General features: G+C 43.2%; 1 protein-coding gene across 5 annotated transcripts in view; it reads right to left on the reverse strand.

Moving 5' to 3' along the window:
- Nucleotides 1-25,219, reverse strand: part of LOC110977382 (atrial natriuretic peptide receptor 1-like) — a 275,377-nt gene that overhangs the window by 13,944 nt on the left and 236,214 nt on the right. For all 5 annotated transcript variants that reach the window (XM_022231463.2, XM_022231460.2, XM_022231461.2 and 2 more), the window contains exons 12-15: nt 22,903-23,077; nt 9,847-10,002; nt 6,748-6,916; nt 366-515 (exon numbers count right to left, since the gene is read on the reverse strand). In XM_022231463.2, coding sequence (XP_022087155.1) covers nt 366-515; nt 6,748-6,916; nt 9,847-10,002; nt 22,903-23,077 — 650 coding nt within the window. The remainder of the gene's footprint in view (nt 1-365; nt 516-6,747; nt 6,917-9,846; nt 10,003-22,902; nt 23,078-25,219) is intronic.

Genomic DNA, 25,219 nt, shown 5'->3' on the forward strand with positions numbered 1-25,219 from the left:
CAGGACAAACTCCTCCCAGATAGTTGCACAAAAACCACTTCTCGGGTTATAATCAATGATTCTGTCTAATTAAATTCCATTTCGGTATAAAAGTGGAAAGAAATGGAACGACGACAGCCAACAACACACGGATCAGGTGAGGGAAATTCTACGCTCGTTTTTTGTTACGCAGCAATATGGATTTTTCTATGAAAAAAAAAGAGAAGAAACAAAGAAAAGAAAAGAGGGCCCAACCATGGGTCTTCTACTGACTGTAAACACAACTGTGTGCTAGGTGAAACGGGAGAAATATGACCGTCTGTGGAAGCGGGGATAAAGCCCGAGGCTTGGGAAGTGGGAGGTAATTTGAAGAGACTGCAGGCTACCTGGGTAGGATCTGATACAGCAGCTCCTCTGCTTTCCGCTTCTCTTCGTAAAATGCCTCGGTCCGCTCCAGCACCAACGCCTCCAGGTTAGTGGCATACTGCTCCATGCGAGACAGAAGATTGTCCACCAGGCTGCGACCTTCATTTTGCCTGATGTAAGGTAAAGCAGAAAACAGTGAATCTGTTACATAATGGTTACATTGAGTTTGGCGAACTTCATCAGTTCTGCTTCAAAATAACCGAACACGTAAGACAAATTCAATACCACCACCGTGGGAGGATGACCTCACCGCAAAATTACCCGTTTCAAAAGAGGGTAAAGATTCTTTACTAATAACAAATGACACAAAGCTTCTGAACAGTGAAACAAGTCACAAGTAAATATGTTTTAACGGCATGCAGTTCTTGCATGGAGACGTATTTGATGTTTAGCAAATTTGAGTGTGTGCATACGTAGTCACAGTCAGGGGCAAAGAATGTCACTGTTCAGTCCTGATGAACCCCATTGAAAAGGCGGTATATGCTGTCCTAGAGACAAATATAAAGTTTTACTCCACCTACGATTCCCTACACATTAACGGTCTCAATTTATCCGGGGGCTGTTCCACTTAAGTCGATTTTAATAAAATCCAGCGCCATGCACGAGTGAAATCCATTACAACCTGCGCAACGGCAACTCTGGTAAATTAATTAAGACTATGGTCTTGTGGTCAATTTCAGAACGCTGCTTAGCTCGCTTAGCTCGGACATTTACAAAGCGCAGAGAATAATCACGCTGCTAAAGCAGCGAGGTTACAAACCTTAAAGTTATAGCGTGTACAGTGCTCGTAACGGGTAACCCGCTAGCTTTTGCTTGTAGCACCCATGCTGAGTAAAGGTTTCTACAAAGCAGCTCTCAGAAGTTGGGTCTATGTATTTCTCAGGTGCACAGAATTCCGGAGGCATAGGCCTATGTAGTGGGCACAATACACTTCATTTTTACTAATTCAAGCCTGTTTTACGTATATGCAAAACCAGTGGGAACCAATGCTTTCCTCCGGCTAAGGTAGTGATATGTTTTTGCACGATGTATGACAAATACACAAAATTCTCACTGCAGAGAATGATCTGTATATTTAATAGTAGCAAAAATCCACGGACTGTATGTCACACACTATATGAAAAACAACAAGACAAATCAAACAATGAAATCAATACTAACATTAAGAGCCGATCTTGATGAAGATTTACTCATTGTTAAAACGTTGGGCCAAAAGGTTGGGCAATACAACTTCATCCAACAATTAGTCTTTGGCTACACTACTGTGGGTAACGCTGGGGGAAATTACCAAAATGTTGGCAATGAACAAAAACCCAACGGCGTCGACAGTTCATAGTGCGACCTTCTATTGCCCATTAAAAAATTGTTACAGTGGTGGGGACTTGATAAATGATATGAAACGACGGATGACTTGGCTTGGCTTCGTTCTGGTGAGTATTATCGATAGAACTGGGAGAGGGGGCAGGTGAACTCGTGGGGAGGGGACTTGTAGAGCTCAAAAAAGCTGGGGGATCTGAGGGATCTTGACTATGGACTTAACGCATGGACTTAAAGTAAGGCATGGAGAATGAAATTCACGTGGCTGTGTCCAAGCCACTGACTCCACAACAGCGTATCAAAGAGGAATATTTCAAATTCTGTGAATTTGCAGCATTAGTCCAAAGAATTCTTCCTTCGAACGTAGACTTTCATTTTATTCTGACTCGCGTCACCGGACGTGTCAAGGACAATATGCTAAACTTTACTTAACCATTATTTGATGGAATCAAATCAATCGCAAATCATTCATTATTTGTAAAGATTGATGTAGATTTTGAATTCACTCTGCTAAATTTATCGAACACACTGCAAAAGAAATGGTGCTTGCCTTAGCAGAATCTTTAAACAGATGTAAATACAGAAAGAACTTCTTTTGAATGGATATTGGCTACAATTAGGATATGCACGAACCCATTTACTCCTTGGAAACATAGTCCAATCTACATTGTTTGCAAGAAAGGAGCCCGATAATGACACTGACCTATCACGATTCGGTCAAAACTTCGAGACAAGAATAGATACCTATAGGCGTAAAGGTAAGACAAACGTAATTAACGTATCATCAAACTCACACAGAGCAGGAGAGGGATAAAATGATGAGTATGGTAGGTTATGCAGGGGAAGGATGCATGTTAAAGACAGTCAAACAGAGAAGCTAGATGCCGCTAAGTACTGTCTGTATAGGTCACTGGCCACTGAAGTTATCAGCTCCTTCCAGATGCAGAGGATTGGTTGGTTGCAAGTTCTGCTACTCACTGCCCACACGCACTGCGGACCGACCCACACGTTTCTTAGAAATGTGTGACCTAATTCTGGGGAAGGCAGGATTTCGAAAAAAATGGGGTGTGGGCATAAATTCACCCTATTACATATTCAAAACATTTCAAGATTCTTTGACAAATTCCTAAAAATTCGTCAGCTGATGACGCACTGTATTTAAGTCGAAGAAACTTTGATCGAGGAAAAAGGACCAGAGGTAGTTTGATGGATTATATATGAATGTCTTTTGACCATCATACTTCACCAACGTCATTCTTCCAATCAACTCTAATTTATAACTCGGATTGATGCAAGCGTACAAGCTGATTAGCGAGATTTGCACCGACCGGAACCATACATCGTGGAGCCACAGTGATTTATGGGATTTCCGCAATGGTTTGCTTAGAAAGTGAAACTGGTATAATGAAGGCAGGCGGTAAACAACATTTTGTTTGAATTTTTGAAGGGGGCAAAATAGCATTTCTGTAACCGTTGACCAAGGAGGTCAGGTCCAATTTTAGCCACGCAGAAATGTTTTTGTTGTGATAACTGGACAGTGGGCGACACTTAATCATCCAATATCTCAGGCGACCGTGGAATTTGCGACAGTCAGAGCTGCAGTACCACTTGAGTTATGCCTGAATGAACGGCATTTGTTGGGCCATTCAGCGTGCGGCGCCCGATAAATCAAGGGCGTTTTCGCTCGTTTAACCGACGGAGAAGCACCGTTAATTTACGCTAGGTTTACTCGACTTTGCACCTGCGTTTCCATAACAATTTACAATATTTGAAATCCTCCACAATTTCCGAGTCCAACACCCCTCCGATTTGCCCATCCCGTGAAAGCAGCGACAAGATTGACGAGGTCCATAAATCCGGGAAATTTGGGCTGTCATTCGCAGCGCAGTCTCGTCGGCAGTTGTTGTGCCGTACTAATCGACTTTTATTACAACGCCATCTGGCCGAAATCTATAAAATTGCATATTCGGTTAATTTGCAGGGCCGTGAATCACGCCAACGCCGACAGTTTAACGAGGAGGCTGCTGTTTTAATCTCGAGGAACCAATGACAACGAGGCAATTGCTACGGCCGCTAATCAAAATCCACGTGCGGCATTGAAGTTGCCAAACCTCCGTGAATTTGACGGCGCAGAGAAATTACGTGCCAATTTGAATGGAAGAAACACAAACACCGTCAACGATGGTTGAAACATAAGGCAGGTTGACGCATTTCAACCTATGCAGTTTCCCAGCACAGTTTACTTGGCGTTTAGATTTGACTACATTTATTACATGCAATAGAGGTTTTTAATGGCTGAAAGTTATGATATTATTTCGGCCCCATTAAAAAAAAAACCAAACCACCCACGATCATTTTGTGTCCAATCTGTTTCACACGCACATGATGAATGACTGGCAATGATATTGAGAAACAAATCGAGACAAAGTCTCACTTTCAAAATGAAGAAATTCTGCGACAGATGTTACTCCACCATCTGAATCACAGCCTACATGACACATAAATATGTATATTACTTAGTACAGACCCCTCTAATATTGCCTATTATATTAGTGGCAAAATGTTACAAAATATCACTGTTTGTTTGTGTCTCAAAACAGGACCGTGACGCAGGCAGACCAGACCGTATGCATATTGCTATTTTGCATGACTGACATTGAACCATCATGAAGAGTTTGGTGCCTGGCACATTTCATGCAGTCGCTTAGTGGCAGATAGGTGTTGTTAATGAGCTTCCGCATCCTCGTTTGGTTTCCATGCATCAGGACGAACAGACAGCTGGAAAGAAAAGTGCACTCCCCTCGCGACATGAGCCGAGCGCGAAAGGGCACAGGGTGGTTTCTGCTGTAATAGTCCAGGCGACCACCTGACCGCGTAATCAGACATGACTACTGAATACTCCCGTATAAACGTTTCGGTCGCTTACCGATCCTGTTTTAAAGCCGTCGAAGACCTCTGCATTATACAGGTCGCTGCCAACACGCGCTGCCATTTTTCTACCGGGGAAAAAATTCAAATGCTCATGATAATTACCCCTACGGTTAATTAATGCTAGGGGTGTTATGCATCGCTTTTGCGTTCAACATCGATGACAGATCCATTTTGCATGTACTGCAGGGAGGCCGGGAGCCGCCGATTGACGCATACACTTCTCAACTCAAGCAGACGGGAGCAGCGCCGTAACCCGTCACCGACCGTACCCGACGCCGCATGAGCCTTCCGTGTTTTTACGGGTATTAACCGGTTCACATCGGGCAGCAACCCTAAATCCCTGTCCCGGTAAATTCCGTCAGGGCTGGGGCATTTGCCGAAATTGCTTCCGCGGGCGGAAAATCTGACAGAGCGCTGCACATTCATTAGAGCGAATTAAGATTGCAGATAATGCGTCGGAAGGCAGGTTGCACGAATTATCAAGATACTAAGCCCCTAGAAAAAGACCAAAATAAAGAAACAGACGCACAAAAAATGTAAATCAAATAAAAAAAGAAGCAAAAATGAAGTACCTAGAGGTCATCATTTAGGTATCTGATGGTTTTATACGTGAATTGAAAATAGTAAACACTGTCGGCATCGGCAGTAAAAGTAAGCCGTTCGATGAAGTCTTTGTTACAGTGTTCACAGTAAGGTTTATGCCGAATTCCTGTCGTGTAAATAGCTTTGGATAAGGATTCAAACGAAGATAAAGTGATCTGTCATTTTAACGAGTTTGTCCAATATCAATTCAGTCTTAGCCTATACTAAGAGGAAAAATGTGAATCGTGAGATTGGCTAAGGCGGATTACATCAAAAAGAGTGAAGCCATGGATCTGAATCCATCTTCTCGTTAAGAGTAATCGTGGGCAACCGAACGGTACCATGTAGATGCGTGTACGGGCAAGTACATAAACAAACATGAGAGCGCGAAAGTAAACCGGTAGACGGAAAAGGACACGTATAACGGCGTGCGCCATGTGCATATTATGCCCAGAACGCGTGTAGTACGTATTTTTACGCGTCCTCAGCATAATATGCGTTGGATGCCCGTCGTTGAATGTGCCCTCCGTTTACGTCTACCAAGTAAACCCGACCGCATGCGGTTTCTAGCGCCCCCATCCGGCCACCCAAGCGGGCAATTCCATCAGATTTGTAACATTACGACCCGTACTCCCATCCTTGGTCTCTATGCTCGATCTCTGCATACATCGCGTTGAAATGCCGAACAGTTTTTAGATATCATGCCCTCTTTTTCACGATCTCATGTCATATCTGGCACACTGAACTGACGTCATTATTCTGTCCATCACGGCTCCACTGTTTCACGGCTTCAGACACACAGCGCACATTTTAAAGAGTGACTATGTTCTATGTGACAAATGACTGACTTTGACACGGTCATTTGAATTCCCATTGCTTCCCTTCACCTTGATTCGAGAGCATATCAATGCATGAAACTTGCACTGTCGGAAAAAATCGATATCAGCTAGATGAGCGTCATGCATGGGATCTTTCTGTTTTTGACGATAACACATTACAGGAGTACAAATGATTTTCCGACGTTGAAATTCGTTTCACTCCCAGGAGTGCGTGCGATAAAATTACTTCGCGTTCATAATCCTCTACAATTTAAATAGAATAGAATGCACCACTCTTTCATGGATATGTCCACAAATTCAACACCAAGGCACCGTTACCAAACTATAAGCAAAGCTGCAATACAGTAATCCTATTGCACGCCCCTAAAACATTTGCACGTGTTCAAAGTGTTAAAAATAGCAACAGCAAAGAAGTCAGGCAATCTAAAGTGACAGAGCCTTAAATATGCAGTCAAGATATCTTCGGACTAGAAGCCATTTTGGCTCCGACGTCCGTCATCCCAAATTGTATCTGTCGTTAGTCACGTCAACTCGAGTCACTACATATTACAACCATTTTCTGATTGCTTATAGCAACCCCACGTAAGACAACCCATGAGTTTGGAAACAAAATGGCACCACACAACATCATATAGCCCATGTCGCCCGTTCAGAGCCCCCTGATGATACCTACTTGTTCAGCTTTCTCATGATGATTCTGAGCTGGCTGAAGTCCGGTCTGTCGGTGGGCTCCTCTGCCCAGCAGCGGTTGCACAAACTGCAGATCTCGTCCGGGCAGGTGGAGCGGTCCAAGGTCGGCCGGAATGTCGGCTTGTTTCCCTGCTTGACCTTGTGTATGATTTCTACAAGGTGGTAAAGAAAAACGAACGAATTCAAGAAACGTTTAGTGTGTTGGCCAATGCGTAATCCATTCTTTTAGTGGAATAATTTTGGTGAAAGTTTGTGAAAAAAAAACCTATAAAACGCTATACCTTGTCAAGGGCCGATCCTGAACCAAAGTTTCAGGGAAGGGGATTAAACATTTTGGGAACCAAAAAATTTGGAATTTTTTTTCATGTAACCAGGAAATGCACTAGACAACCAAAAGCCTTTCTCTAATTAATCACAAACGTTGACTCTCTTTTTATGACAGGGGTATGGCCCCAGTTGGCTGCCTCCCCGGATCGGCCCTTGTAGTTGTTACTTCGTGGTGAGAAAATAAAAGCAGGACAATAAGAATGAAGATACACGTTTGAAACAAGCACAGGTAACTATAAAACAATACCTCATAGTTCTCATTCTTATTCAAATTATCATTTTTTTGAAGAACAGGTGGAAAAATATAAGCCAACATTCAGATTATGTAATAAAGCAAACCAACGATTAAAGGTTAGTATTTCTTCACACAAGCGGCTTCCAAAACCACTTAAAGATGCAATAGTAAAACTCGCTCAAAACATTTTCTTTGTCCTTTAAAAACGAACTTGGCTAACAGGCTATTTGTGTTGTCATTTTCCTCGCGACTCAGCTACGGTGTTTTAATAGTTTGAAAGTCAACTATTTTGGGCATCTCGACGTGGCCGTATATGGACGCCGGAAACGAGCTACAACATGTGACAAATGGCGTCCGATGACTCCACCGATTTAAGCCGACGAACATAGCGGTATTATTGGTGTCCCACACAGCCATCCATCTTCATGTAATAAAAAAATCGTCGGCCGAAGCATCTATCTTTGTATCGAACTGCTCCTCTAAATCAACCCCTGACATAACACGGGCATACGCCGTCTCAGCAATGCCGAAAGAGCGATAAATTATGCCAATTTAGGAGTGTGGGCGAGTTTCAATGGCCGCGATTACCAGATGAATCTGTGTCAACGGTGGTTGACCCACATCTCGCAGATGTGTGTCTTGTTTAGTGTCAGTCTGAAAGTAGGTTAGCCCAGTGACGTTGGGGCCGGGGACCAGCGCATCTCTTGCCAATTTTGCACTCTCCTTCCATTTACCATGGTTGCACCTCTCTCACCCACACCTTAAACAGAAAACCAAGGGGGGGGGGTTGTTCTTAAAAAGAATTTAAAAAAATACTCCAATATTAATATGGTAACAGTTTTTACGCTCGAATCATCCACTGGCATATGCATAACTATGACGCTCTTGCTGTATTGATCGTATATAGTCGACGTACATGTACACTCGGTGCATGGCCACATGCTGTTGCTGCACGTTAAAACGGTTGGGAATTTCTTTCTAAACCATGCGACAAACATGAAGTGAAGACCCAAATAAGTTAATGATCATACCTAATGGACGAGATCAAGGGTTCTTTGCTTCAATGTTCCACACGAGGTGAAAAAGGTGTATTGGGAAAAACCTTGAATGTCACAGACTCCCCCCCCCAATTTATACGACGCCACGAACATTAATGTTTAGGTATAGAACGGCGCGCGGCGGCGCGGTATGGCTTACCGCCCCGTGCAAACAGCACTTGAAAACCAATTCGTATACCGCTCCCCCCGACACTGGGCTCATCGACTATTCACACTTGGCTGTCCTTTCATCAAGAGCAGCGTGCCGGAGCGATTGAGTTACCGGCGACATTGCGTATACACTCCGTCAGCTAAGACCGACACATATACACCTTATACAGAGCGACCGTCCCCCACTGGGACTGTACAATTTACAGTTCCGGCGCGCATGACTGCAGCCATATAACCCAAACTCCGGTATGTTTTTCCAGCACGATCTAGGGCAAATGTGTGAAAATACGCTGTAGCTGTGACGTTCTTGAATAACATTCTAATAAAAAATAATTCCGCGGGCGGGGCTACAGCCTGCATAAAAGGGGAGAAACAGAGGAACTAATCCCCCCTAGCCCTGGGGGAGTGAATGATGCTTTCCTCGAGGCTCCACGCATGAATTGCGTACGGCTGCAGAGGGGGGTTCACGGACGAACTATATTATTGGTAGAGAAGATAATCACTGGGTGCGGTACAGAAGGCATCCCACAATGCAATCGGTTCGATAATCGAATTTTCCCCAGCAAAACCCGACTGGTGCACCGGTCAGGGCCATACACCTGTCCTGATCGATAAATTGGAGACCCGTCCACCAGAGGGCATCAGGTGCACGGTGCTGGCTGGTATCGATTATCATGACGCCCGAACGAGATTGCGCATTCCCGGGGTTCACTGATCAAGACATTATATACACACCCCTGTGAGACTGTTGAGAAAAGCCAAGATTGATGGAAATCCAACCCATGACCAATAAACTCGCAAAACAGTCCACTAGTACCATCTGTAATACTGGTCACTTAAATTTGGTTAAAGTGAAGAGGACAAATAATGCATTCAAAGAGTTAATGCGTGCATGGAATCTCTACTAATGCACCCCTCTGGGTCTCAGAATTTATAAATCAAAAGCAAATTCCCAATTGATGGAACAATGCCGTCAGATAACAAAACGTTCGGCGTTTCTTTTTTCGCCTATAAGACCAAACTAATCGAATTTCACTCAAATGGAATCATAAAGCTCAGTTTACATTGCGAAGTCCTCTTGCCTCCCACAAATACGGTAAAGGGGGCGAACTAGTTTTTATCAGAATCCATAGTAATAAAAATAATCTGACAACATATGAAACCAATGCGATCGATTTCATCACAGGAACCCACAGTGGGAAGGCCTAAGCGCCCGAGGCACCCCGGCAGAGTGAATATAGCTGGATAAAACGCGCTGCGAACACAATTACTCGGAACACCCGAGAGTGCAATTACACGGAGATGCCCATACCTTTGGGGGATAGGTCCACGTTGGCCACATAGAAGACGCTTTCTCTGTAGATGACCTCTTGCACGATAATACCAAAGCTGTACACGTCGGCCTTTTGGGTACCCCCTAGGGGCATTTCGGGCAGACGGAGCAGCTCCGGTGCAGACCATAACCTCTCTGGAAGAAAGTGAAAAGAAAAGTCGTCAGAAAAATGATATAGTCCTTATGACGCTGTTACATATTTCGCACAGAGCAGAGTATATAAAACCTGTTCATTGTTTACCACTATTATGGATTCTTTCCCACCTTCATTTTGTTCAAAGACCGTTGCTGCTAATCAAATGTCAAACTCCAGATTTGCGTAGACTGACTTCAATAAAGGGTCCCGCCGACCGTATTCAATGCCCTTAATATTTTTTAGCAATGTTCAGTAAGAGGAAAGTACATGTACAAGTAGATGTACATAGTTTCACAGTTACTGTGGACGAATCCATCGACGTTTCTCTGGACATTGCTCATGGCGGATTAGCCCCCCTCAAACATTGTGTTGGGTTTCGTATGAAGCGACTGTCATGGAACATCGCCTCCGAACAAAAGTTGTCACAATACTTGCTGCCATTAAAGGGGGCCACTGCAAAAGACCAGTGACGGCGTTCCTAAGGTCTCTGGATTTGTTTAAACAAAAATGGTCGCAACACTACAATAGGATGTTATAATTTCTGCAGACTTAAGTTGGTAATTATAATTAAAATAGTTCAACATGGCTGTGGAAGTTTTAGTTCGCATGCTTATTATGACAGTGATATCTGACGACATCGATGTAAGACAGATTGAAGCGCGTGTGGGATATCTAATGCAGGCATTCATTATTGGTGGCCTAATACAACAGTAACAAAACGGGGCAGTGAAGCAACATGAAGATAGACACTACAGAAATACATCCAGACATTTCCTAGGGAGGCCACTCCAAACGTTTTGAAAAAATATTTGTGTCCGCACATGTAGATGTAGTGCAAGGTTTTACCCGTGGCGCCCTCATGCGTGCACGTGCAGGACCAACGACCTCGACGGAAACGAGTGACTTTCTATCGCCGGGGTTTGTGTTGGCACGCACTGAACTGAGGAAGCAGGCTGTTCCTTAATGCAACAGCCGTATACAATGGATGGACGAGGAGAAAAGGGACGTTCCTTCCGAGGACTTCCAAGCTAACAACCCACAGGCCGTGTCCGACCCGATTTGCTGCAGCGACGGGAAGTCAAGATACGTGACTACAGGAGGTGGCTGGAACCACTGAGCAACGACTTCCACTGGTATCTGCGTTATTGCCGGCCGTAGCCAGACAGTGCAGACACGGCACTGGACAAATTCTCGACATTCTTTTATAAAAATGTTCAAATTCACTGCTTGATAGGTGTAAAGTATCCACCAGTTGGCAGTGCAAATACCATTTGCTTGGCCAAAAGTTTATATGCTGGAAATGTTTGAGGGATTTATGAATACGAGGTTCCAGGGGGCCCAGGTTTAAGAAAAAAAATAATATAAATTCATTAAACAGAACTTCGAAATTAAATGCACATTTTATAATTCAATTAAAATATATGCATTTTGCCACTTGCATTAATCAACACTTTGCCAAAAACACACCAAATGTGGACTGGATAAACTGTTGTGCGGAGTAAATATGATTGGGAGAAACATGTAGCACACAATAACACACACCCAATAAACTTGCTTAAGTTGAATTCATTCAAGATTCGTTTTCTATCTTATCTTTATAGGTGCCTTCCGAGTGGAGAATTGAATAAAAAGTTTACAGCGTTGCTACTTAGATAATTACATATTTAATACAATGGTGTATCGTTAACGTGATCGGTGGGTGGTCGGCTTTAAATAATTGTTCCCAGAAAAAAGTGGGATTAAGGAGTGTCTCCGGGTTTTTTAGAATCAAATCTACAGTCCAATGCAATAGAGACGGAAAAAACTAACACAGTTTTCAAAATACATGTAACTCCTCTACGGATGACATTCTGTGGCCAAAGGGCTAGCAGTTGGGACTAAACACGTGCAAAATGCAGAGAATTCGTAACGGTCCTCACACTTCAATCTCTCTCCTGAGAAAACAAACAGGTGTCAATAAATAGTGTTTAATAGAAATCCATTTCAAAAGAAATGGTTCGACTTAGCACCCAGTGGTGTAAATCCCTGCGGAGGGCTGGGGTTTTGGGATGACTTAATTATATCAAAAAGTTACCCGGCTGTGGATCGAAACGCCGGGTGGGGGATTGCTTGATCTTATGACACTGGGGGCGCTCTTCATGATAAATGTATATTTTCACCTTTTTTTGCCTTTGAGAAAGATTCTGCTAGGATTGAATCGTCAGGCCCTCCTTATTTTGTGATTTGTATTTTAGGTCACTCTACCCAGCAAGTAGTTTGCAGCAGTTTTGCATTAGGCCTACATATATTTTGGCCCCTCAACCTTTTCTCCAAACCGCACATTTAAAGCTTTTGTATTTGTTTTCTCCCTTTGAAGTACTATTGAATACATTTCCATTGTTGGGAAGTTCGAAATAACATCCAAATCTGTCTTTTTGCCCACCACAAAAAGTAGGTGTACGTACATGGGTGATACCCTATCCCCCAGGCCAGCAAATGTGGGGGGGATAGAGGCCTGTACCACCGCCGCCAGGATTCATGCCCCAGTAAGCAATCGTCAATTTTTTTTCCTACGATCAATATCTACACGGCATATTCAAATTTAAGCAGAGAAAAATGAGGTTGGGTTATGGCCGGCACACCATTTTTATATCTGGGTTTAAGGATGTGTCAAAGCTGAATTTCCCCCGTGGCCTGGCCGGCACATTTTGGTTATGTAGGTGTGCTGCGCGTGCGATGGAAACTTTAATGACACCACACTTCATTATCTCTTGATTGAAACTGTGTTGGCCGTCAGCCTCAAACATGAAGTTAAAAAAACACTGTGGGCTAACTTTCCAGCCGAAAAGGCCCTCGAGGACGCACGAGGAAATGACGGGCTTCCTGAGATGAATGGTTGGCAGGTTCTTCTCGATTGTGTTAAAAACTGACGTCAAAACACAACCAAACCAAACGGGCGCCTCTGAATATGTATAATACACCATGTATCATCCAGCTAATTGCACTGACATGAGAAAAACCAAGTCAGACACAGCAGCAAGCAATTCTTACTCGCATACGCTCCTTTCACAATAAAATGAAGGCTTCAACCGTATCCCTCAATATGTACTACACGAGGGGATGACAATGTCAGACTCGTCGCACTAAATCGTGAAATCACTTCGCTTCAGATTCACTTCACACCTTCTTTTGCTAGCGTGTGCGAACAGAATGGACAAAATTGACAAACTCAATCGCTCAGCATTCCCTGTATTATTGTCATAACGCCTGATTAAAAAAAGGAAGAGATTTAATTTATTAATTCGCACCACTACGGCCTAGAGACCAAAGGTTCTCACATACAACTAGCATTATTTAATCTCGGGAACGCAAAACAACTGTACATTGAGTGATTTCTTCATTTTTAAAAAGTTCTACAGTTTAAGTAAGCTAAAGTGACTTTAAATTACACGTGGTCATAAAACAGCGGTGTGAGCACACGTGGCTTGGTTTACTTTATCACGCCCGCTGAACAGCAAGCGCCGTCTGCATGGGTGAACTGACGGCTTGTCGACGGACGGTCAGACGGGAATGTCATCTGATATGCGGATCTCATCTGCTCTCCCCGAAGATTGAATTCTCCACGCAATTATGGAAAGAAAGGTTGAAACAACTTCAATGCCGTAGGGCCCTTAAGAAAATATGACCCAATCAGTCAGCACAGTACAGATAAAAAAGTGTAAGCGAATGGACTTCGGGAATGGCTTCACTCAGAGGCGTAATGGAAACTTGAAGCATCGTTATCATTGCTCAAGTCCAACCTTGCTTTGGGATGCCTTTCCAACGATACAATACCACCTTGTGCATGATACCCCGAGAAGCAGTTGCGACCAGCTCGTGCCATGGAACTTATTCAAGGGAAGCCATTTCTGATCGTGTTCTCTGAATCTATCTTATTATAACCTGTTAAATATAGTGTAGTAAGATTAATTTGCGTTCCAAGACTCACTGTCATTTTCTGTGACTTAAAACTTTGAGATACACCTTTCCATACGCGCGTCAACACTTGCGCCAAGCGTTGCGCATCCGTCAAAATCGCTCCCGGGGCGATTTTAAAGGCCAAACGCGACGCACAACTACGTACGTGTGTTATGTTAATGGAGTTGATTTTTGTGTCCATTAAAGTGAAACACAAGAAGGCATCGTGTACGCAATTCACTAAAAAAAAGTACATATGGAATGGCCTCTTTAATCGCAAATTTCAAATTATTCATTGGCGTAAATCGGTATTAATTTGTAATGTACTTTTATTTCATTGTTTTCATTTCTACCCAAGGATCCCTAATGATACGCTAACATAGCTTTCGGCTTAGTATGGGGAATAAGGTCATCACGCGCCAGCGCCAACTACAGTTCGGCTTTGAGTCCGATGAATGGAACAACAATGTAATGTCTCAAAACAAGACAAGAACAAGATGCAATGTTTCCAAACATTTTAGTGTGTTTCAACGGTGCTCATTGCAGCTCTCCTTTTGCAGAAAACAGGGAATTTATGCGCAGAATGGGTATGGACACTCAAATAATTATGAATGGCCCCACCAACACTACTCCCGAATTTCTCGTGCTTTTGTCAACGAACAGTAAGTTATACATAATTGTTTTCTTCATCGATAAATGTAAAGTGACGCTAAAAGGAAATTAGCTCCCCCCGTTCACGCGCGGGAAAAATCAATTCGGAAGTTACAGCTCGCGGACATTTCCGGCAATTGATTTTGGACAAAATTACAACGGCTTCGGTCAGCCGATTAAGCACACCATGGGGATAGCCGGAGGCCTACTGATTAGAAGGGGATAGTTGGAAAAGAGGTCGTCCTTCTTTACAAATGTTGACATTTTGAGTTTTTTCCCAGCCTCTTAAGGAAAACGAAGGTATAGGATGCGCGAATGGTTTGGATTGGAAAGTTATCTTCCAGGCAAAAGCCCATAAAGTACTGTCTATGTGAGTGGTTGACGGGCGTGAAAGGTTATAAATACGTTTCGCACATCTAAGTGCGACATAAAATTACTTCGGATAATGCAAATCTTGCTTCAAATGAAAAGTTTACCAGAAAGCATTTCAAGCTAACACAATCGTGCAGGAATCTGCCGTTATCGTGGCAAATGTTACCACGTGAACGGTTTTACTGTCATAAATGAGGAAATGACAAACATGTAACAGTTGATCCTACCTTTGGGGGAAGAACTGGCTGCTTAGTCAGAGGAGGCATAAGTTAGTAATGAGATTCGTGGGACGTTACTGCCATCATAGAAACAGTTATCTTGGATTTGCGTTGTGCCCCTGTGTATTAGTCATGTTGCATGTACTGCAGAGCAATGATGCCCACGAAATGCGTCATTGTAAGAGGAATGAAGGGTTGGGCTGATGGCACACACATCTCCCAGTGCCGCTAACATTCAAGAAACTGATCACAGGGTATCTTAGGAATCATCCCAGTACCTTCACAGTACTGTTCGTTTGAAAGCATGTACATGTAGTTTCCAATCATTCAGCGTCACAGCAAAATCTGGAGCCAATTTAATGACTGAATGAAGCGGCTGATCACGATGCTGCTTTAAAGCAGTTTTTTAAAGACGTTCTACGACATCTGTTCTATCAGATTACATGGATTCCCCTACACCTGCGGTCGGTTGCGACTTCCGCTTCAGGGACAATGCCTTCGTCTCACGCGGACACTCTTGAAAGACGTATTTTAGCAGGGTCGTTCGGCTTGATAGACACACTACATCTGTACAGAACCCGTCCGATAACGTTTCACAGCCATCCCTCGCCAGAATGTGCGTCCACGGCTAACTTTCAAACAGGAATAAAACCAAAATTCCCTAAGGCTTTTTTGTTGCGGTCACCGACCAAAACTTTCAAGGTGGAAAAAGAAATCGCAGAAAAAAGGCATTTTAACCTAAAATCATCCTTTCTACTTCTGTCGTATTTTCCATATCGGACTACACTTGGATTTTTAAATAGAATTATCAATAAAACGAATTTTTTTGCTGTTATCGTCACAGCCGGTGTTTTTCCTCGCACACCTCCTCAACCATGACCTCTCCGTCCTTTCAAATTGCACAAAAGACAGAAATTTTGTTTCAGTCCACACGTGCAGTTTGAAAAGGCCAAAGACATCTATACAGACCTTTTCCTTCTTCCGTGCACAGAAAAAACACTCAGTGTCTTTAAAAGCGTTATTGGCCATAATTCAAGTGAGCAATAATTACATGAGAAAATTTTGATTGCATGAGAGGCGGGGAGTGGGTCGGTTTTTTACAACTGAACTTAAGACTTGAACGGAACATGGAGGAAGGAATAGACTTGCAAGTCTGGGATGCGCTATGTCCGTCTGGCCTGCCAAAGATTCCACCATTACTGGCAAACGACCGGCTGTGCTATAATTTAAGAGACTGTCTTTCAACGACTATAGATGTGACGGATTGTTATCAAGTCAGACAGGTGCTTGTTTCCTGTTCTTGGTTCCTATCTCCTACAATTGTTGCTATTCATGACTCCACTATACGCGGCGCAATGCCTTGTGGGAAAACAACATGGCGTACATCGGGGTGGGGGATATAATACACATTGTATCCCCCATTTTTGTATCTAAAGGATGAACCATTTGATCATGCCCCTAATGTCAAAGCGCATTATTTTGAGTTTAGCACTTTCTAACAGCAAGACTTTCCAACAGCTAAATGGAGATCAAAAGGTACAAAATAAAGGCAGTGTTTCCACATGTACAATTAAGGCACGCAAGCTCGCAATCAGTGCTATTTTTTCTTTTCTTTTTTTTTTTTACCGAAGATATACAAGCATTCTACGAAAAGCCGTTATGTGGTGTTCGTCCGATTTTCCGCCGAGCAATTATAAGGGTTTGGTCATCGTCCACCCCATTTCAACTCACCGGCACAAATTTACGCCCCTGGAAAATAAATTCACCGGCTGTCACCGGTATCATAAATACAACCCACATCTTTTCCACGTATCTTTAAAATTCTTTAAAACATGAACAAGAAGCACTGTACTGTAGTTACTGGGAAGCATTTTGCAGCTTAAATTGCGTCAGTGTTCACACAGTGAACAGTGTTTGCCTTCCTATCTCATACAATCAGCAATAAACTTCGTCTCAAACATTTGCTTCACGAATCAAAATCGCCTTTGTTCCGGAAAGAACATACGGTCAGACATGCTGTTGTACACAGTATCTCTGCGCACGTGTCGTCAGTCATCCATCATCATCTATATTTCATTAGGAAAAGTGGCAAATCAGTGGGCGTGTCCACATTGAGAATTAAAAACATCCATCATCATTTTTATACTAGTCGACTCTCTTTGGAACAGTAATGCCTGACTTTTGTGACGAGCACTTGGACTTTGCAGCGCGTCGTCGACGAGTGAGCGCGAAAACCCGTACGCATCAACTCCACTTCCTACCTCCATGCTTCAACAAGCCGGCTGTTTTGCCCCAACTGTTTTCTGTATTATTAATCACGAGAGATTAAACCACGACATAATATCGCGGTGGACAGTCCCAAGTGGTTGCACTTGGACTCACAAACGGAGGCCCGCGTAGTCTCTCGTCCTATCCACATATTACCCTAACAAACAGCCTGCCCCAACACGGGGGGGGGGTGTCGAGACGGGCAAAGTAAATAATAGCAAGTACGGCATCCCCGTGTTCAAACAGTGCAATAGACCGGCCTTATGGAAATACTGGCAGCGCCGAATATGGTTGAGACATTTTGCGCCAGAGCAACTGCACTTCATATGAGGCCGACAGAGGACGTGTCACTGCACTTTGTCAACACGTGCAAACTGATGCATTGATTGGCAAATAAGATTCCTCCCCTTCCCTTTCAATATTTGCCCGCACTGTGTGGCCATACGAAAAGAAATGAAAAGCCAATAGCCGGTCATAGTAAATAATTATTTCACACTCACGCCGAATGGACTAAATGTTTTCCACGCCGTTAGAAGAGTCTGTTGAAGAAAAAAAAATGGATTCCAGAGTTTTCAATTTGGATTTTGTCCAAACTGAATAACACACTTCAGTGAGTTAATTCTTAGTTGGCTCTGAGGTGCACTTGAGTGATAACACGTGTAAGAAATACGAGGGACTGATCAAATGAAGGCAGTGCATAATCACGATTTTGCAAGATGTCGACCACGGCGACTTCTTGGCTTGATGGCGCACTTCACGGTGGAGCGTTGCCTTTAAAAGTCGTTGAAACGCTCATCTTAATCAATGCTGCAAATTCAGTTGTGGGAAAGTTCGAGTAAGGACAATAGCTAACTATAGTTCAACCATAATCGCCCGACCGATGGCTGGTTTGGACCATCTATTTGACAATATTTGGAACAAGGCCCTGGAGCATGGACGCAGTGCTAGTTATCAATAGTCAATATAATTTATCAGTACTGAGGTAACTAATCAAAATTAATGAAAATAATTGCATGAGATGTTACTGACCATGCAGCTGCCCTTGAGTCGCAGCCAACGTCAACATTGTGAATGACAATGGGATTTTACACAAATTGGGACAGTTTGGGAGTGGCTCTGATGCACGTGTGCATTGTTAAAAAGTAACTGATCAGCGGTCGAACTACATTTCCCTCCCAAACTTGCCCTGTGAAACAATGTCACGTTCAAATTGCACAAACCAAGCGCATCTCACGCCAACTTTACTGAAAGATAGGCGGAAGCACACAATCTGCCGTTCGATCATGCCAATTGACGCCAAACCGCTTGTCTTCACATGCATACTGAGAGAAATCACCTTCCCTCTTGCAGCGGACCTGGGGATCGTGACAGATGCAAAGCAACATCTGTCTGTTTCTCGCAGCAACGCCGCACCTAATATATAAGCCCATGGCCGGCCCCGCACACTCGTCTATTATCTATAGTCGGTCGGCTGAAAACGTATGATGAGGTGCTGACTTTAATATAGAAGCATGTCAAAATTATATTTGACTCCTTCCAAAATGTAATGGAGCCATTATATCATTAAATGAAATGTGCAATGGAATGTAGACATCGCAACGACATGCTGGGCGTTGGTTGAGAAAAATGCATTCCTGGCTCGTTCACGTATGATGCTGCCGGCGAAATCTGTGCCAATGCGACGTTTAAAGGTACCATCAGGAATTTTATGAATTTGAATACATTTAGCACATTTCTATCTACATGTAACAATGACTTTCCACCTCCTTTGTAGCAATTCAAGGGAGAAATTTCAACATGTTGGATCTTATGCTTGGGAAGATTTCTACTTTCACGAGCCAAAGCGTGATGCCATGCAAGGCACAAGTTAAGAATGTTTTCATAGCTCTGCATACAATATATGTCACAGTTTCCTTCATTTTCTTGGAGTAGGTTCTACTTTATACTTGGATTTTATTTTACACAGATTGTTTGGACAATAATAGAGGCCAATTTTCTTCAAAACATTATTGGAGGGTCATTTTGAAGGATTGATTTTAGTACTCCTGTTAATATGCTCTTTTGACAAGAAGTGCCTTGTAGGACAAAATCAAAATAACGCTGTCGTTGATGAAAAGTATTTACTTAGAATTGAAAGACTACCGCCTTCAATAATTTCCAATGAAAATCCAGCATGAAGATTGTGTTCGTGTTGATGTAACACATAGAATTACGCACTAAAACAAGTTGAGCTGATTATCACTGCATGTCTCCGTTAATATCTAGCCAAGTTACAGCTGGATGAAGTCGTGCTGTTGGGGCTAGTTTACCCGCCACGCGCTGAAACCATTTATAACACTTCCATCGATACGTTTCGCGCCAAGAAACCTCGCGCTGTGCATGCCTTGAGCGAATTCGAAAACCGCGTGCGAGCATGGGTGCGAGTGCAGCAGCTGTACGGCGCGTGGAGGTCACATCAGGCGGGAAGACACCGTTAGACAGCGATGGATTTCAAATGTAAATTCACTTGAAACAGTTGTGTTTATTTGAACAAGAGGTGCTGGTGACTTTTGCCCGAAACAGCTGTCGGCAAGAGCCGGGCGATAACAAGAGTGTACGCAGCCGAGATAGACGCTGTAAAAACCTTTGAATACCAGAACCTTTGATTACCTGAATACCATTTTTTTGGAATTCTGTAAATAACTGGCAAATGCTGAAATGCCAACAGGGTTGGTTGATTGTAAGAATACTTTAGGCTAAATAAGCATTAAACTTGAGGCATATGTTTGAGTAACAGTTAACTTTGAACTAGTAAAAGTGGTATTATGACATATTTGAACCCCAGACAAATTACCCACAAAATGTACTTCAAAGATTTTTCATGATTATACATGGAATTACTGGGTAAAACTAGGCTCTAAATGTTCTCGACGATTGAACAATTTTCCGTCTCCAATGACCACTATAAATCGCAGACTGAACCCTGTCTGTACTTTACATCCAGGCACAACATCTTCGTAGCGAAATGAGCAACACGATCGTGAGACTTGTGCGTGTAGTTCTGAAGGATGTCTGCAGCCAGAGCCCGCCTGAGCTTCAACCATCCGAAACATTTGGGATTCAAATTTTATCTTGCACACTTTTCCACTAAGCAGTGTAACTCTTTAAAGCAGTGGGCAGGCACACGTGATAACACTGAAACGGAGAAGGAACAGTGAGCAGATTTGAATATGGTAAGTTCGTAAGTGGGAAATAATTTTAATTTGAGATAGGACATGCAATCCTGTGCTTGCGCCGCCAGGGAAGGACGAGGAGGGCACTGTCGCAGGTGTTGAAAGAGGCTCGAGTTCTCTTCAAGTACAAGGCCTGTGTTATTTTACAAGACAAAATTGGTGATTTTTATTCATTTTAGCAGCATCTGATGCATGCATCGTTATTTATCAGGCACACTGCCATCACACAGTTTGGTTTGCCTTGGGCCCTACTCGCCCAATCTGTCGCTGTGCATGGTTGGTTAGAGACATCGCCCCTTAATCTGGACCCTACAGTGTATACCTACCGACCTGGACTTGCCGAGTCAGACTTTATGAAAACAGTCATGCCGTGAATCCCTGGTACGAAATTAGGACGCAATAACTGCAAGGTACAGTGCACTCCGTCACCACCGCGTGTGTTTCTGCATAGGGCAATGACGTCCACATACCATAGCCAGCTCCCTACTACTCTAACTACATGCAAAGCCCTTTCAAAACTGTAATTATTTTTTACAGTTGCGGTTTCAGTAATTATCGCCACATACCGCCCGATGAGATTTACAGCCTGACTCTACAAGCGATGCCCCCCCCCATCCGCCTGGTAATATGTCATGACCTCGGTTACAATAGCGCATTCCGTTTAAATCACATTCCGGAGTATTGTCTTTCATCTCAGCAGCCACTAAGACTGATGGGAGGGGGGACGCGCCAAGCGACCTTCATTAACGCGCTCTGAAGTCCTTCCACGATAGGATATCGCCTCGCGTGCTTTGGCATCAGCTGAAATAACCGCGGTCATATTGAATGGCTAGTCCCTGATGACCTAGTAATGTCGCATTAGAAAATAGTCTGTTGTTACTATGAAGATCTCCAGGGTATACAATCCGATCGGAATGATGATGAATAATAATGAAGGACACCCAAACTGACCGCCTCATGATACAATGCTTGTATTTACAACCCCTCTTTGGGCGTGTGCTCATTAAGATAATATTGGTCAGCATCTGAGTGCATTTTTCCATAAATTTGGAATGGAATAGGTCCCTTGATTAATCAATTCTCTTGAAAATTTCCTTTTCCCTCCTGAAAACACGCTCTTTGAACTGTTACGTCACGGCTGCGACCAACACTAGCTTTAAGGAAACCTGTAACTTTTTATCCTCGAGGAACTATAAAATAACTGTATAGAAACTTCAGGCACACTGGCTTTCATTAATTCAAAACTAAATCCTTAGTGACTTAATAGTGGGTGGTTATTGTGTTCCTAAAGAGTTTGTCAGACAAATCCAGTTACTGTGAAAGCTGGGAAGATCAGGTACGTGACTAAGGGGCCAAATGACTACATTACCAAGCGCAAACCGCTAGGAATGATCCTAATCGAAAATTATCGATAGAATTACTCACATTCGAGATCACACTGTGTCGTCTTAATGCCAGCAAGACTTATCAAAGTTCCTTGTCAATGTTGGCCTAGATAAATTTGTTAAGCCTCAGGCAGCAACAATCGCGGGCGGCACCCAATGTATTATATCGAGTTCAGGGCTCACATTCAAAAACAAGTACATACGGCGTCGACAGGTCTTAAGTAAAACTTACAAAAGTCTCTGGAGGGCGCATTAGGACAATCCTTACAAAATAGTCCCCAGTAACTGGCACTAAACCAACTCAGTTTCAACTAAAATCGCTCCAGCCAAATCCACACTTGGATAGCAAGACTTTCACATGTACAAAGCATAACCTGCCAACTATCTACGTAAGCAGAACGGGTGGCGTAAGTTTTTTCCCCAGGAAGGTTAGGGGTAGACTGTAAGCTTGCAAGCTTGATCGGGTTAGTGGACACTTAGAAATTTAAGTGCGAAGATAAATGTCGGGCTTTACTTTATAGAAACATCCTCCAAGCAACTAATTCCCTGACCAAGAAAAAAATTACTATATGTAGACTCGAACCCTTGGCTTGTATAACGCTCCAAGTATAACGCTCTTCTAACACAGCACAGCTACCATACAAGTCGGCCAGAAAGACAATTTTGTTGTATCTAATACTGAAAGTTCGTGTACCCCATCATGATAATCGCCCCTAACCTTCCTGGATGAAAAACGCACGCGCAACGGTGAGACACACCAATTTTATTATAATTGCCCCTAACCTTCCTAGAAAAAAATTACGCGAATGGGTGGACATTTTAAGCTTACAGCAAACATGTCTCATCTCGGTACTTACTCTGATAATACTGGAAGGAATCATCCTCATCAGGCTCAAAGGCGTGGTCGGGTTCCCGGAAGGAATGCAGCCCAAAATCGGTGATCTTGACCACAAAGCGATTGTCAACGACGCAATTCGAGGACTTGAGGTTTCCATGGGTTTGAATCACACTATTGTGAAGATAATACATGCCCTGAGAAGAAAAAAGCAAACAGCATTTTTGTCAAATATTCAATAATGGTAGAATCAAGTCAATCCGCGAGACATACATGTAAATTACACGGACCACCTTCAGGACTAACCGGAATCTTCAGTACAGCATGATAAAAAGAAGGTGTAGATTTGAAGTAATTGTTACAACGAAAGCTAATACTGATCTTTAGATTCCAGTAAGTCTTGAACGTGCTATGTGTATTTTACTTTTGCATGACGTTAGGATAAGCGTCCTCCTTAGGTTCCGACACCAAACCGTTAAAAAAAAAAGAAAAAAATTAACCCTGTTTTACTGCAGTGATTTTCTGAGGCGACCGATGCGCCGGAAAGGTGCGTCAAATATGCACAGGGAAACGAGTGTGAGGGTACAAACACTATGAATTTTGCACGAAATCATCTCAAAACGTTTCAGCAGGCTTGGTTGACCTCTGTAATCATCTACATAACGGAGAACATCACACATTTATGAAAGAAAACAGGATGCCGCCAGATAGGGGGCGTAACAGCGGTGACCTTAACAATTTGAAATCTTGAAAGGAACAAATTAATTTACTCTCAGGACCATCTGAATAAATGTGTACACCTCCAGGTGTCCCAGATGTTTCACCTCCCACATACGCCATGGAGCGTCACCCAACGTTTCGACTAGTAAGTCGGGAATCTACACTCTCCAATTAACAAGGCGTGTATTCACATGGAAGGAGTATTAATATTACAAAGGCATTTGACTACATGAGTGTATTTTAGAATCGTTTTCTGTTAACATATTTATGACAAACACAGAGGGGTCAGTGTAGCAGAGCTTTAGAACAAGACACGTTGTCACTACGTCTTATTCAAATATCTGTATTTTTGGGGGGGGGGTAGGGTAAAAAGGAACAAATAGGGGATAACGGGACAGAGAAGGACAGATCTTTTGAGCCCTGCCAATTTACATATAGGTGTGCATCACGAACAGCCCCAACTAATGTAATATCCACCAATCACTTCTTAACATTTCAAATCGCTTTTTAACATTTTTCATGGCGGAACTATTTTCTTTTGGTGACTATGGTGACTAATAACGAAATTGCCCACATCGTTCGTCTTAGCTGAAGGCGATTTGTCACTGATTGAAAACAGCCTTTTCTTTTTCGTAAAGTTCCATCGCAAATTCGTCGTCCCGTGTTGATTAAATGCACAAAGTTAATCATGCATGCCGACTCGTTATGGCAGGTTTACCCAAGCACTCAAAATTATTATTGAAGAAAAACACGGCTTGATCCGCAGTGAACCCTTCTGTTCTTGCGAGTCGAGGATCCGGGATCCTTGAAGCGCCAGCGTGACCTACGTGGCTCGCTGAAGCAGACGGCGTTCCCTCCTCACCTTGTACCCGGAATTCAGCCTCCCAGCCGCCAGCGAGCCCCGCGGAAGCCAGTACATACGCAATTGACTGAATCTGCATTTGCCTTAGTAGTGAACCACTCCCACGGCTTAATCGTCCATCAGGAAATTAGAGTAGTAAAAGGACTCGTCCGTAAAAGGTGTGGGACGCGGTCTGACCGATCAGAGGGAAAGACGGAGGAAAACGTCATGTGACCAAAGTAAACCCGCCTGGTCGGTAACAGGCGAATATTAGGCTAAACACAATCCTTCCTCGATCAAAATGAGACGAGCATGACGATAAAAAGGCCACTGGTGTGCACACAGTCAACCCTTTCATCCTTATGTGCCTTCTTAAAAATATTTCTACATTCATGGGTAAGGAAATATGAGGGTAGATTAAGCTTAACACTCGTGTTATTTTGTAGACACAACCAAATTTTATGTACGGTTGGGCTGCATATCAAAAGCAATCAAACCTCGAGAGCAAGCGGCTTGTAGATTTTGCGTGAGACGCCCTCAACGAATACGAGGACACCAGACTAGAGTTCAAGTCGATCTTGGGCACAGCGCGCGCGACAAGATTGAAAATTCCCACTAACTTCCGGACTCCGAGTAACACCTCCGTCTGACAGCCACACTCAAGAGAGACAAGGCTGGAATTGCCAACCGATATCGGGAACGTGGTTAAATGAATAGTTGAATGGCAAAGTTGACCAGCTAGTGATGCATCATTTATATTTCTCAAGTGTCCTTTAGC

Source organism: Acanthaster planci, linkage group LG08 (assembly GCF_054643075.1).
Source record: "Acanthaster planci isolate LZ-2023a linkage group LG08, COTS_SCS, whole genome shotgun sequence".
NCBI classification, from domain to species: domain Eukaryota; kingdom Metazoa; phylum Echinodermata; class Asteroidea; order Valvatida; family Acanthasteridae; genus Acanthaster; species Acanthaster planci.